The 12,851-nt window shown below is 47.4% G+C and overlaps 1 protein-coding gene across 2 annotated transcripts in view; it reads left to right on the forward strand.

Moving 5' to 3' along the window:
• LOC137416337 (voltage-dependent L-type calcium channel subunit alpha-1D-like) overlaps positions 1-12,851 on the forward strand; it is a 476,095-nt gene that overhangs the window by 68,796 nt on the left and 394,448 nt on the right. For both annotated transcript variants that reach the window (XM_068101884.2, XM_068101890.2), the window contains exons 7-12: positions 1,367-1,470; positions 3,774-3,946; positions 7,618-7,702; positions 8,751-8,911; positions 10,936-11,161; positions 11,520-11,724. In XM_068101884.2, coding sequence (XP_067957985.2) covers positions 1,367-1,470; positions 3,774-3,946; positions 7,618-7,702; positions 8,751-8,911; positions 10,936-11,161; positions 11,520-11,724 — 954 coding nt within the window. The remainder of the gene's footprint in view (positions 1-1,366; positions 1,471-3,773; positions 3,947-7,617; positions 7,703-8,750; positions 8,912-10,935; positions 11,162-11,519; positions 11,725-12,851) is intronic.

Consider the following 12,851-nt stretch of genomic DNA (forward strand, 5'->3'; position numbering starts at 1 on the left):
GCTGCTCCCATTTAATGTTCCTCGTTCAAGAACACTCAATACTGAGTTCCAAACTGCCTCTGGAAGCAGCGCCAGCACAACAACTGTTCGCCGGGAGCTTCATGAAATCGGTTACCATGGCTGAGCAGCCGTACACAAGTCGAAGAACACCATGCGCAATGCCAATCGTCGGCTGGAGAGGTGTAAAGCTCACCGCCATTGGACTCTGGAGCAGTGGAAACGGGTTCTCTGGAGTGATGAATCACGCTTCACCATCTGGCAGTCCGACGGACGAATCTAGGTTTGGTGGATGCCAGGAGAACGCTACCTGCCCGAATGCATAATGCCAACTGTAAAGTTTGGTGGAGGAGGAATAATGGTCTGGGGATGTTTTTCATGGTACAGGCTAGGCCCCTTAGTTCCAGTGAAGGGAAATCTTAACACTACAGCATACAATGACATTCTAGACGAATGTGTGCTTCCAACTTTGTGGCAACAGTTTGGGGAAGGCCCTTTCCTGTTTCAGCATGACAATGCCCCCGTGCGCAAAGTGAAGTCCATACAGAAATGGTTTGTTGAGATCGGTGTGGAAGCACTTGACTGGCCTGCACAGAGCCCTGATCTCAACCCCATGGAACACCTTTGGGATGTATTGGAACGCCGACTGCGAGTCAGGCCTAATCGCCCAACATCAGTGCCCGACCTCACGGATGCTCTTGTGGCTGAATGGAAGCAAATCCCTGCAGCAATGTTCCAACATCTAATGGAAAGCCTTCCCAGAAGAGTGGAGGCTGTTATAGCAGCAAAAGGGGGGGACCAACTCCATATTAATGCCCATGATCTTGGAATGAGATGTTCGATGAGCACATCCAGGTGTGATGTTCGGGTGTCCACATACTTTTGGCTATGTAGTGTATCTGAATGATGATGTCATAATTCGACAAGTACAAATCTTCATCCGATTAAGATGAAGATGAAATTTCTTGAGCGTCATCTAGGGATAAATTTTTGGAGGAAAAAATATGATGACGTCATCGGATACGTCGTTAGGCCGCCATATTTGTTTTAACACAAAAGCCTTTAAAATCACTAAATCACGACCTGGCGAGGGTCTGCAATCTCCAATTGCTCTTTTTTGTAACTGAATGTAACATACAGAAGGAGCCTCAAGTTTTACCTGCAACTATTCAATCACATTTCACTGGAAGCAAAGGGGCATGATGAGGCACACACATGTAAACTAATCCTTTACACTTTACTTCGTGTTTATGCTAATCACGAAAGTGTACTTTATTTTTCACCTTGCCACGTGACTAGTTTCTAATTGCAAGGATGATTTATAATTCTTCGAAAGTTGTTTTGTTGACATGTTATCTTTTCCCTGAAGGTGAATGATGCAGTTGGGAATGGATGGCCCTGGATATACTTCATCTCCTTAATCATTCTCGGTTCATTCTTCATGCTCAACCTCGTGCTGGGTGTGCTGAGCGGGTGAGGAACAACACATTTATACCTGGTTGTGGTCTCACAAATTATGCAAATGACGTCACCACGTTATATATATATTGTATACAAGATCGAGGCTCGTGTAAGAGCTAACATTAATCGCTAAAAAAAAAAAACGGACACATAAGACGAAATAAAGGGAGCAGGAGGCAAGATGGGGGAGATAGGGGGAAGCACACAAGTACAACATTTGAGAGCAGGGACATCGGGAGATCTGTAGGAAGGAGAGGGCTTGGGTGGAGGAGGTGTGGGAGTGGGGGTGGGGGGTGGGAGAGATTAAAAAACAACACATGGACACAGCAAGGACTTCCAGGAAAGAAGTCGGTATTTCAGAAAGGACACAGAACACAAGGGTAGTCCAGCATGCACACGAGTTTTTTTGAATGTCCCTTTTTTCTATTGTTTGGCATATTCTACAAACTATGGAATGTCCCTTCTTATATATACTTTTCCACGTGGCACATACCCTTAAATAAAGGGGCGTTTTCTATGCCCCTGGCATTTTCCCAAGATATATAGATATCTGGATCGGTGCCTCTTCTTTCATTTATTTGTGACCATAAATCTGAGTTTCCAAAGACTTGAGTGCCACACGAATGTCATCATAGTTTGGAGGTGATGTGTTGGCACAACTCATGTGCATGACGTCAGCATCATGCTGCATTTATGGTTGTTGATGCTCCTCTCATTTTATTTATATATATATATATATATATATATATATGTTGAGCGATTTTATCACATGTATTGAATGTTCAGATTATTGATACTTGGTATACCAAGTTTTGTCAGCCGGAGAACCCAACACTGATGAGGGAACACAAGGGAGGGACGAGGTGGGCATCATGCCCCACCTTACTTTATTACCCAGGAGGTTCTATTTTATTGAATCCTCACCCCTTCAGTTGCAGTAGTATAGAATTATAAAACTCGGATTCATTTGAGCAACAGCAAAGAGAATCCAGGCCAAGATTACATCCTTGTAATCTGCACCCGCAGTACCATGACTATTGGGTTATAAAATGAGAACATGTTTTGTAAATCCAATTTCGTGATCATTGCTTTGGGTTACCTCCATGTCATTTAATGTAAACATTATTATAATCTGATTATTTAAAGCGAAGCTAAAAGTTTGCTGATTGGCTAATAATTTGGAGCAATGTGCTTTCGCTTTATCTGGGGACGCAGGTGTTTATGAATGAATCCCGGTGCATTGTGGGAAAGGATTGATGGGTGTAATTGCTTCACATGGATTTGTAGATCTAAATGCAGTGGAATGGCCAGAAAGCTTTGTAAGGCAGATAATGATTTGGATGAGATTCAGTGCAGGGCCTGCGTGGGTTTGTAATGGAAAATCTGATTAGAGTTTGCACAATAAAATGGCAGGCCTCAGCTCGATGGAATTTAAATGACGAGCAACGGTACCTGCCCTATGGGCAGGGCTTCAATTGGGAGGCCCAAATGAAAAGGCAAAATATCAGAAATTGAAGGCTTTTTTATTTTAAACTATTTATATAAACATCCGTTAAATCATATCACACGCAAATCATCCAAATCTAAACAGTATTTGTATAATTTCAACAAAAGCCACATCACTGTTCATATCGGTAAATATTATTCCATCGTGTTTGGAAAAACTGGAAAATTGGACATTGGAAAAATTGGAAAATTGGGAAAACAATAGAGCCCATTTTATTCCAGGGGGTCCCAAGGTTACCCACCCAAAATTTCGTTGCGATCGGTTCAGCCGTTTTTGCGGTACCTGGGAACAGACGGACAGACAGACAGACGGACAGACATTTGGTGAATTATAGTAAGATGTCATTTGAAGCTTTGGTTTTCTATTCTTCTCTATTTGATTTACAATCAAATGTCCCCGATGTACAATATCCCCCCCCCCCCCCCGTCCTTACCATGCCTCCTCCCCCCAAGCCCTCTCCCTCCCACAGATCTTCCGTTGTCCCTGTTCTCTGCTGTTGTACTTGTGTGCTTCCCTCTCTCTCCCCATCTTGTCTCCCGCTCCCTTTATTGTATGTTTTGTGTGTCCGTTTGGTTTTTTTGTGTGTTTGATCTTTGCTCTTACGCGAGCCTCGATCTTGTATACAAAAAAAATCAAAAAAATCTGTCCATTGTAATGACAATGGCACTGCCAGTTGCATCACACCTGATACAATAGTGTTCAGAAGTCATCGACACCAAAGTCTCAGATGAAATACAATTTCGATTTGTGGCATTTCAGTTGCGTTGCACTTTGACCTATCGTCCGATGACCCACATGTCCCCCTCAGAGAGTTCTCTAAGGAGCGGGAGAAGGCCAGAGCGCGAGGGCATTTCCACAAGCTGCGGGAGCAGCGCAAGTTCGAAGAGGACCTGCGTGGGTATGTTAACTGGATCACACATGCCGAGGACATCGAGCTGGAGAGCGACATGCAGCGGAAGGCTGCAGACAAACTTCGTGGAGGTGCGAGTACGCCTTCTGTCGCTGGGAGTAACAAAACACATTAGCTTGGTATTGAGTATTGTCCAGTGTACCGAAAAATTCATTAACTTCGTGAATGTAACAGAATTGTTGTGAATGGTACGAAATATGCACACACGCGTTTATTCCCACAAGTCCCCCTTAAAGACCCTGAAGACCCAAAATACACTTAAAGTTCCCAAAGACCATTGAAGACCATGAATACCCAAAAGTCCTGCAAGACTCTTAAGACCCCAAAAGACCCCTCCCCCGTATCCCCAGCCCTTTCCCTTCCACAGAGCTACGACATCCCTGTTCTCTACTGTTGTTGTGCCTGTATGCTTCCCTCTCTCCCCCCCCTCTTCTCTCCCACTCCCTTTATTGGATGTTTTATGTGTCTGTGCATGTTTTCGCGTTTAATGTGTTAGCTCTTACACGAGCCTCGACTCTGTATACAAAAAACAAAAACAAAAAAACACCCTTAAAGACCCGAAAGCCCAAAAGACACTTAAAGCCCACAAAGATCAATGAAGACCATGAATACCCAAAATATCCAAAAGACCCTTAAAGACCTTGAAGACCCAAAATACCCAAAGAACTGGAGGACCAAAAATACCCCAAAGACCCAGAAGACCCTATGTTTTACATGACATCCACAATATTTTACTTGTAGTTTTGCACACGTATTTCACATTCATAATTTTACACTTTCACCATTCTCAGATAGTTTCTCAACATTTACTGCACATTTACTGCACTTAGAAAAGTTAAGGTGAAAGTTAAAGAAATTCTCAAATTTGTCCTTAAGGATGCTTTATGCAACGGGGCCATTATTTCCAGTTAAAACAAGCCTGTGCCTCTGCAGCGATGTGTTGTGATCCGCGCTAGTCTTCCTATAAAGGGATGTTTTTCCTATAAATATGGGGTCCGGTTTATCTCAGATTTTTTTTTGTATACAAGATCGAGGCTCGTGTAAGAGCTAACACTGATCACAAAAAGACAAACACACATAAAACATGATAAAGGGAGCGGGAGAACAAGATGGAGAGCTGGGACATCGGGAGATCTGTGGGAGCGAAAGGGCTTGGGGGGAAAGAGGCATGGGAAGGGGGGGGGGAGGAGGCATGGGAAGGGTGGGGGGTGGGAGAGGTAAAAAAAAAACATATGGACACTGCTCGGACTTTCAGGAAAGAAGTCGGTATTTCAAAAAAGTGGATCTGGGGTGAATTAACGGGGGAGGATGCTTTATGCAATGGGGCCTTTATTTCCAATTAAAACGAGCCTGTGCCTCTGTAGCGATGTGTGGTAATCCACACTAGTCTTCCTATAAAGGAATGTTTTTCCTATAAACACGGTGTCTGGTTTATTTCAGATGCCTTTAATTAGCTCTTTTACCTCATAGAGAGAGATGACAAAATGTCTCCAAAAAGCCCAAGCAATCCTTCAATTGCAGCAAAAACCTACAATATCGTTGGAGAGCCGGCTTGGCATCACTTCCGGCTTGGCATCACTTCCGGCTCGGCATCACTTCCGTACGGCGTAATTCAGCACCCCCTCCTCCTCCCCAGTGTATACACTCCCACGTAGAATTATGGAGTTTGGTACACATGAGATTGTTCCAATTTCACCCTCCCTCTAATCCACCCCTCTGACGCCACAAATCCATGCCAAACTCAAACATGGAACTAGAAGAAGCAAAAATCTAGAAGAAGATCTAGAAGGAGGTAGAAGAATCTAGAAGGAGCTAGAAGAATCTAGAAGGAGCTAGAAGAATCTAGAATGAGCTAGAAGCAAAAATCCAACTCAAACATGGAACGCTTGGAGCTAGAAGCAAAAATCCAAATCCTTGCTGATGATGTCGTCCGCGTTGAGCACAGCAGAGCATGGAGTCGTGTGTGTGTATCGAGTTCTATAACGAGACGAGTCTTATTTGGCCCGAGGATGACAGGTTTGATGATTCGGAAATAATCACGGGATTCTATAAACTGCACACGTGCTGACGCGAGCGAATTCTGCGCGCCTGTCAACGAGGCTCTGAGGATCTGACGTCCCTTCTCTTTCCTTTTGTATGCCATTTGCAAATGGAATGTTCGCCTGATCTCAATCTAAATGGATCAAGTGGACCAACAATACCTCTCCGGGATGAATGGATGAGCGTAACTCTTTTTAATGGCCGTTGCGCAGAGGAAAGGAGATGTTGTGCAAGTCGCACCTGCAGGGCTAGGCCTCAACTCCTTTAGGGATGCTTTATTGGGTTGTAGTCAAAACGGAATCTGGTAGAAGAATGATTGGTCCATCCAAAATGGACACAATACGAACTTGGTCCTTGTGGGTTCTGTTTGCCACATGCAGTACGAGCTGGTGCGGGTGGTTCATCGTGTCAAATGTCAACATAAGATTTTCACAATGTGTGAGACAACAGTTATGGTTGTACCTCAAAACTATCCAATGGAAAATTTTACCCATCGTCTTTGGCTTTTGCACACCTGTACACACCATAATCTATCCTCACACACCCATGAAACACTAGGGTTGCTCTCACTATCTTATCTGTCTTCACAAAGCCAAAAATACCTTTTTTTATCAATACAAGATTGAAGCTCATACTAGGTGAAGCACCGATTGGTACCCGTTATTCTATAATACCTGTGCTGTGGTGAGGTACAACTCACCTTTTGTGCCTCCAAAGCATTCATCTCTGCATACCCCATTTGTCCTCACCCTCCTCATTTGCCCTCACACTCCACATTGGCTGTCACACGCTTCATTTGTCCTCACCCTCCTCATTTGTCCTCACACTCCACATTGGCCGTCACATGCTTCATTTGCCCTCACACACCTTATTTGTCCTCACACTCCACATTTGCCCTCACACACCTCTTTTGTCCTGACACTCCTCATTTGCCTTCACACACCTCATTTCTCTCACACTCTTCATTTGCCCTCACACACCTCATTTGCCCTCACACACCTCATTTGCCCTCACACACCTCATTTGCCCTGACATTCCCCATTTGTCCTCACACGCCGCTTTTAATCTCACACATGCTGCATTTACCCTCACATGCTTCATTTATCCCCACACTCCTTATTTGCCCCTCACTCTCCTCATTTTCCCCGCACACTCCTCATTTTCCCCTCACACTCCTCATTTTCCCCTCACACTCCTCATTTTCCCCTCACACTCCTCATTTTCCCCTCACACTCCTCATTTTCCCCTCACACTCATTTTCCCCTCACACTCCTCATTTTCCCCTCACACTCCTCATTTTCCCCTCACACTCCTCATTTTCCCCTCAAACTCCTCATTTTCCCCTCACACTCCTCATTTTCCCCTCACACTCCTCATTTTCCCCTCACACTCCTCATTCCCCCTCACACTCATTTTCCCTTCACACTCCTCATTTCCCCCTCACACACCTCATTTTCCCCTCACACTCCTCATTTTCCCCTCACACGCCTCATTTTCCCCTCACACGCCTCATTTTCCCCTCACGCTCCTCATTTCCCCTCACGCACCACATTTGTTCTCACACACCTCATTTGTCCTCACACTCCTCATTTACTATCGCACGCTTAATTTCCCCTTACGCACCTATCTACCACTTCACACCCCACCTACCCCTCTCTCACGGATGGTCCATATGTAATGCCATGGGGTCTGTGCCTTGCAGTGTTGTCAGATAGCGAGGCAGACTCGCTTGCAGAGGAGGGACTTTCTGATGATAAAGAGATCTTACCGTGGTGGATTCGCCTCAGGTGAGCTATGCACGACCCCACGGGTCTTTCGATGCCACACCTTCTACATCTTTTTGAATACTACTTATAATTATGTATTAAATATATACCTGTACCTGTCGTACATATACGGTGCCCTCCATATGTATTGGAACAATGAAGTCAAATTTGCTATTTTATGTATACTAAAAAACACCGATATTTCCCCTCCTGTCTCTCTCCCTCTCTCCCTTTCTCCCTCCCTCCCTTTCTCCCTCCCTCCCTTTCTCCCTCCCTCCTATATCTCTCCTCTCTCCCTCTCTCCCTCTCTCCCTCTCTCCCTCTCTCCCTCTCTCCCTCTCTCCCTCTCTCTTCCTCCCTCTCTCCCTCTCTCCCTCCCTCTCTCCCCCTCTCTTCCTCCCTCCTGTCTCTCTCCCTCTCTCCCTCTCTCCCTCTCTCCATCTCTCCATCTCTCCCTCTCTCCATCTCTCCCTCTCTCCCTCTCTCCCTCTCTTCCCCTCTTCCTCTCTTCCGCTCTTCCTCTCTTCCTCTCTCCCTCTCTCCCTCTCTTTCTCTCTTCCTCTCTCCCCTCTCTCTCTCTCTCTCTCTCTGTCGCCCTCGCCCTCGCCCTCGCCCTCTCTCCCTCGCCCTCGCCCTCTCTCCCTCGCCCTCGCCCTCTCTCCCTCGCCCTCGCCCTCTCTCCCTCGTCCTCGCCCTCTCTCCCTCGTCCTCGCCCTCTCTCTCCCTCGCCCTCTCTCTCCCTCGCCCTCTCTCTCCCTCGCCCTCTCCGTCTCTCGCCCTCGCCCTCTCTCCCTCGCCCTCGCCCTCTCTCCCTCGCCCTCTCTCCCTCGCCCTCTCTCCCTCGCCCTCTCTCCCTCGCCCTCTCTCCCTCGCCCTCGCCCTCTCTCTCCCTCGCCCTCTCTCTCCCTCGTCCTCTCTCTCCCTCGCCCTCTCTCTCCCTCGCCCTCTCTCTCCCTCGTCCTCTCTCTCCCTCGCCCTCTCTCTCCCTCGCCCTCTCTCTCCCTCGCCCTCTCTCTCCCTCGCCCTCTCTCTCCCTCGCCCTCTCTCCCTCTCTCCCTCTCTCCTCTAGGCAATTTGTTTATCACTCACACCGACTCTGCCGACGAAAGTGCCGCAACGCAGTGAAGTCGTCGAAGTTCTACTGGCTGGTCATCTTCCTAGTGTCACTGAACACCCTGGCCATCGCTACGGAGCACTACAACCAGCCGCAATGGCTCACCAACGTGCAAGGTGAGTATTCTGAGGTCCAAGGACACCTCTGTGGAACAGTCCAATAGGGGGAAAATAAGTTGGATGTCCTGTCTACTAAACATTTCATGTCGGACTTTAAATATCCTTCAGTGTATTTTTCTATTAGGCCATTGTGTTCCGACAACTTGACCTAATTCCACAATCCTTCCCGAAGCTGTTACCTGCGACTTTAGCGGAATGATCCGAGACTTATGCAGATGTTACTTCCAGGGTTTGCGTTCCTCAAATAGCACAAAGACATGTGCGCAACGATGGGACTTGAAGACAGAGCTGCCGCAACTCTGCATCCCAGGGAGAATGGCCAATGATAGTGCTCGAGCCAAGACTTCTCCCTAACAGTCTTACAAATACAACTACAGACGTGGCTCTAGTGTAGTTGCTGATGGGTACAACACCCGGATACAAGTCCTCTATGGGATGGGGATTGTAAGAGGACTGATGAGAGGACTCCCATTGATTGAGAGGAAGGAGGGGCCTCCCATTGGGTGTAGTTATCAGAGAGGCTTTCCCATTAGGTGTGGTTATCAAAGAGGACTCGCATTGGGTGTAGTTATCAGCGGAGGCTTTCCTATTGGGTGTGGTTATCAGAGAGGCTTTCCTATTGGGTGTGGTTATCAGAAGAGGACTCCCCTTGGGTGTGGTTATCAGAAGAGGACTCCCATTGGGAGTAGTTTATCAGAGTAGGTTTTCCCTTTGGGTGTAATTAACAGAGGAGGCTTTCCCATTGGGTGTGGTTATCAGAGGAGGCTTCTCCCATTGGGTGTGGTTATCAGAGGAGGCTTCTCCCATTTGGTGTGGTTATCAGAAGAGGACTCCCATTGGGTGTGGTTATCAGAAGAGTACTCCCATTGGGTGTGGTTAACAGAAGAGGACTCCCATTGGGTGTGGTTAACAGAAGAGGACTCCCATTGGGTAAGGTTATCAGAAGAGGAATCCGATTGGGTGTGGTTATCAGAAGAGGACTCCCATTGGGTGTGGTTATCAGAAGAGGACTCCCATTGGGTGTGGTTATCAGAAGAGGACTCCTATTGGGTGTAGTTATCAGAGGAGGCTTTCCCATTGTGTGTGGTTATTAGAAGAGGACTCCGATTCGGTGTAGTTATCAGAGGAGGCTTTCCCATTGGGTGTGGTTATCAGAAGAGGACTCCCATTGGGAGTAGTTTATCAGAGTAGGTTTTCCCTTTGGGTGTAATTAACAGAGGAGGCTTTCCCATTGGGTGTGGTTATCAGAGGAGGCTTCTCCCATTGGGTGTGGTTATCAGAGGAGGCTTCTCCCATTTGGTGTGGTTATCAGAAGAGGACTCCCATTGGGTGTGGTTATCAGAAGAGGACTCCCATTGGGTGTGGTTAACAGAAGAGGACTCCCATTGGGTGTGGTTAACAGAAGAGGACTCCCATTGGGTAAGGTTATCAGAAGAGGAATCCGATTGGGTGTGGTTATCAGAAGAGGACTCCCATTGGGTGTGGTTATCAGAAGAGGACTCCCATTGGGTGTGGTTATCAGAAGAGGACGCCTATTGGGTGTAGTTATCAGAGGAGGCTTTCCCATTGGGTGTGGTTATCAGAAGAGGACTCCGATTGGGTGTGGTTATCAGAGGAGGATTCTCCCATTGTGTGTGGTTATCAGAGGAGGCTTTCCCATTGGGTGTGGTTATCAGAAGAGGACTCCCATTGGGTGTGGTTATCAGAAGAGGACTCCTATTGGGTGTAGTTATCAGAGGAGGCTTTCCCATTGGGTGTGGTTATCAGAAGAGGACTCAGATTGGGTGTAGTTATCAGAGGAGGATTTCCCATTGGGTGTGGTTATCAGAAGAGGGCTCCCATTGGGTGTCATTATCAGAGGAGGCTTTCCCATTGGGTGTGGTTATCAGAAGAGAACTCCCATTGGGTGTGGTTATCAGAAGGGGGCTCCCATTGGGTGTGGTTATCAGAGGAGGAGGTGATCTGTGCTGAGGAGCGAGTGTGGAGGAATTTGTTTTTACCAACTTTCTAATGTCCCGCAGATTTTGTGAATAAACTTTTCCTGGCCCTGTTCATCATCGAGATGCTCCTCAAGATGTACTGCTTGGGCCTCCAAGCCTACTTCATGTCCCTGTTCAACCGTTTTGACTGCTTCGTCGTGTGCAGCAGCATCGTGGAGCTCGTGCTCGTCGAGCTGAATATCATGTCTCCACTCGGCCTCACAGTGCTGCGTTGCGTCCGCCTACTTCGAATCTTCAAGGTCACCCGGTAGGTATTCCTACAGGCTTGAATGTCATGCCTCAGGTAGGCCGGTGAGTTAAATGTCACTCAATTTTCAGATTATTTGCTTTGCGGAATGCACAGGCGAAAAGCACACACATGTGGTCTGCAGGCCGATTGGCTGACGGTCGCATATTATGTACGGTCACGGCTTTCCAAGCCACTTGGTCCGAGATTACATGCCCTCACGATAGGTACTCATTGCATTGGCTCATTGATTGAACTCTCATCCACCTGTTTAAAGGTGGGCTGATCTCCATGCCAACAAAACCGCCCTGCTCAAAGACCTCGTGTGAGTGAACGGTTTCGCTGCTGTAACCATGTGACCCTCCACGTTTTTCCACAGACACTGGAACTCACTCAGCAACCTGGTGGCCTCCCTACTGAACTCTATGCGATCCATCGCGTCACTGCTGCTCGTGCTCTTCCTCTTCATAGTAATCTTCTCGTTGCTCGGCATGCAACTTTTTGGCGGCCGCTTCACTTTCTCGCACGAAGTGAAGCGCAGTTCCTTCGACAGCTTTCCACAGTCCCTCATAACCGTGTTCCAGGTGCAGTCTGAAATACAAGTACTGTGAACTGACAAAGCTTCTCCAAATTGGGTGTGGTTATCAGAGGAGGCTTTCCCATTGGGTGTGGTTATCAGAGGAGGCTTTCCCATTGGGTGTTATTATCAGAGGAGGCTTCTCACATTGGGTGTTATTATCAGAGGAGGCTTCTCCCATTGGGTGTTATTATCAGAGGAGACTTTCTCATTGGGTGTTATTATCAGAGGAGGGTTCTCACATTGGGTGTTATTATCAGAGGAGGCTTCTCCCATTGGGTGTTATTATCAGAGGAGGCTTTCTCATTGGGTGTTATTATCAGAGGAGGGTTCTCCCATTGGGTGTTATTATCAGAGGAGGCTTCTCCCATTGGGTGTGGTTTTCAGATGAGGCTTCTCCCATTGGGTGTGGTTATCAGAGGAGGCTTCTCCCATTGGGTGTGGTTTTCAGAGGAGGCTTCTCACATTGGGTGTGTGGTTTTCAGAGGAGGCTTCTCACATTGGGTGTGGTTATAAAAGGAGGCTTCTCCCATTGGGTATGGTTATCAGAGGAGGTTTCTCACATTGGGTGTGGTTATCAGAGGAGGCTTCTCACATTGGGTGTGGTTATCAGAGGAGGCTTCTCACATTGGGTGTGGTTATCAGAGGAGGCTTTCCCATTGGGTGTTATTATCAGAGGAGGCTTCTCCCATTGGGTGTGCTTTTCAGAGGAGGCTTCTCCCATTGGGTGTGGTTATCAGAGGAGGCTCTCCCATTGGGTGTGGTTATCAGAGGGGTCTTCCCCCATTGGGTGTGGTTATCAGAGGAGACTTCTCCCATTGGGTGTGGTTATCAGAGGAGGCTTCTCCCATTGGGTGTGGTTATCAGAGGAGGCTTCTCCCATTGGGTGTTGTTATCAGAGGAGGATTCTCACATTGGGTGTGGTTATCAGAGGAGGCTTCTCCCATTGGGTGTGTTTATCAGAGAAGGCTTCTCCCATTGGGTGTGGTTATCAGAGGAGGCCTCCCCATTGGGTGTGGTTATCAGAGGAGGCTTCTCCCATTGGTGTGGTTATCAGAGGAGGCTTCTCACATTGGGTGTGGTTATCAGAGGAGGCTTCTCACATTGGGTGTTATTATCAGAGGAGGCTTCTCC

The sequence above is a fragment of the Myxine glutinosa genome, chromosome 1 (genome assembly GCF_964187855.1).
Source record: "Myxine glutinosa chromosome 1, kmMyxGlut1.1, whole genome shotgun sequence".
NCBI lineage: Eukaryota > Metazoa > Chordata > Myxini > Myxiniformes > Myxinidae > Myxine > Myxine glutinosa.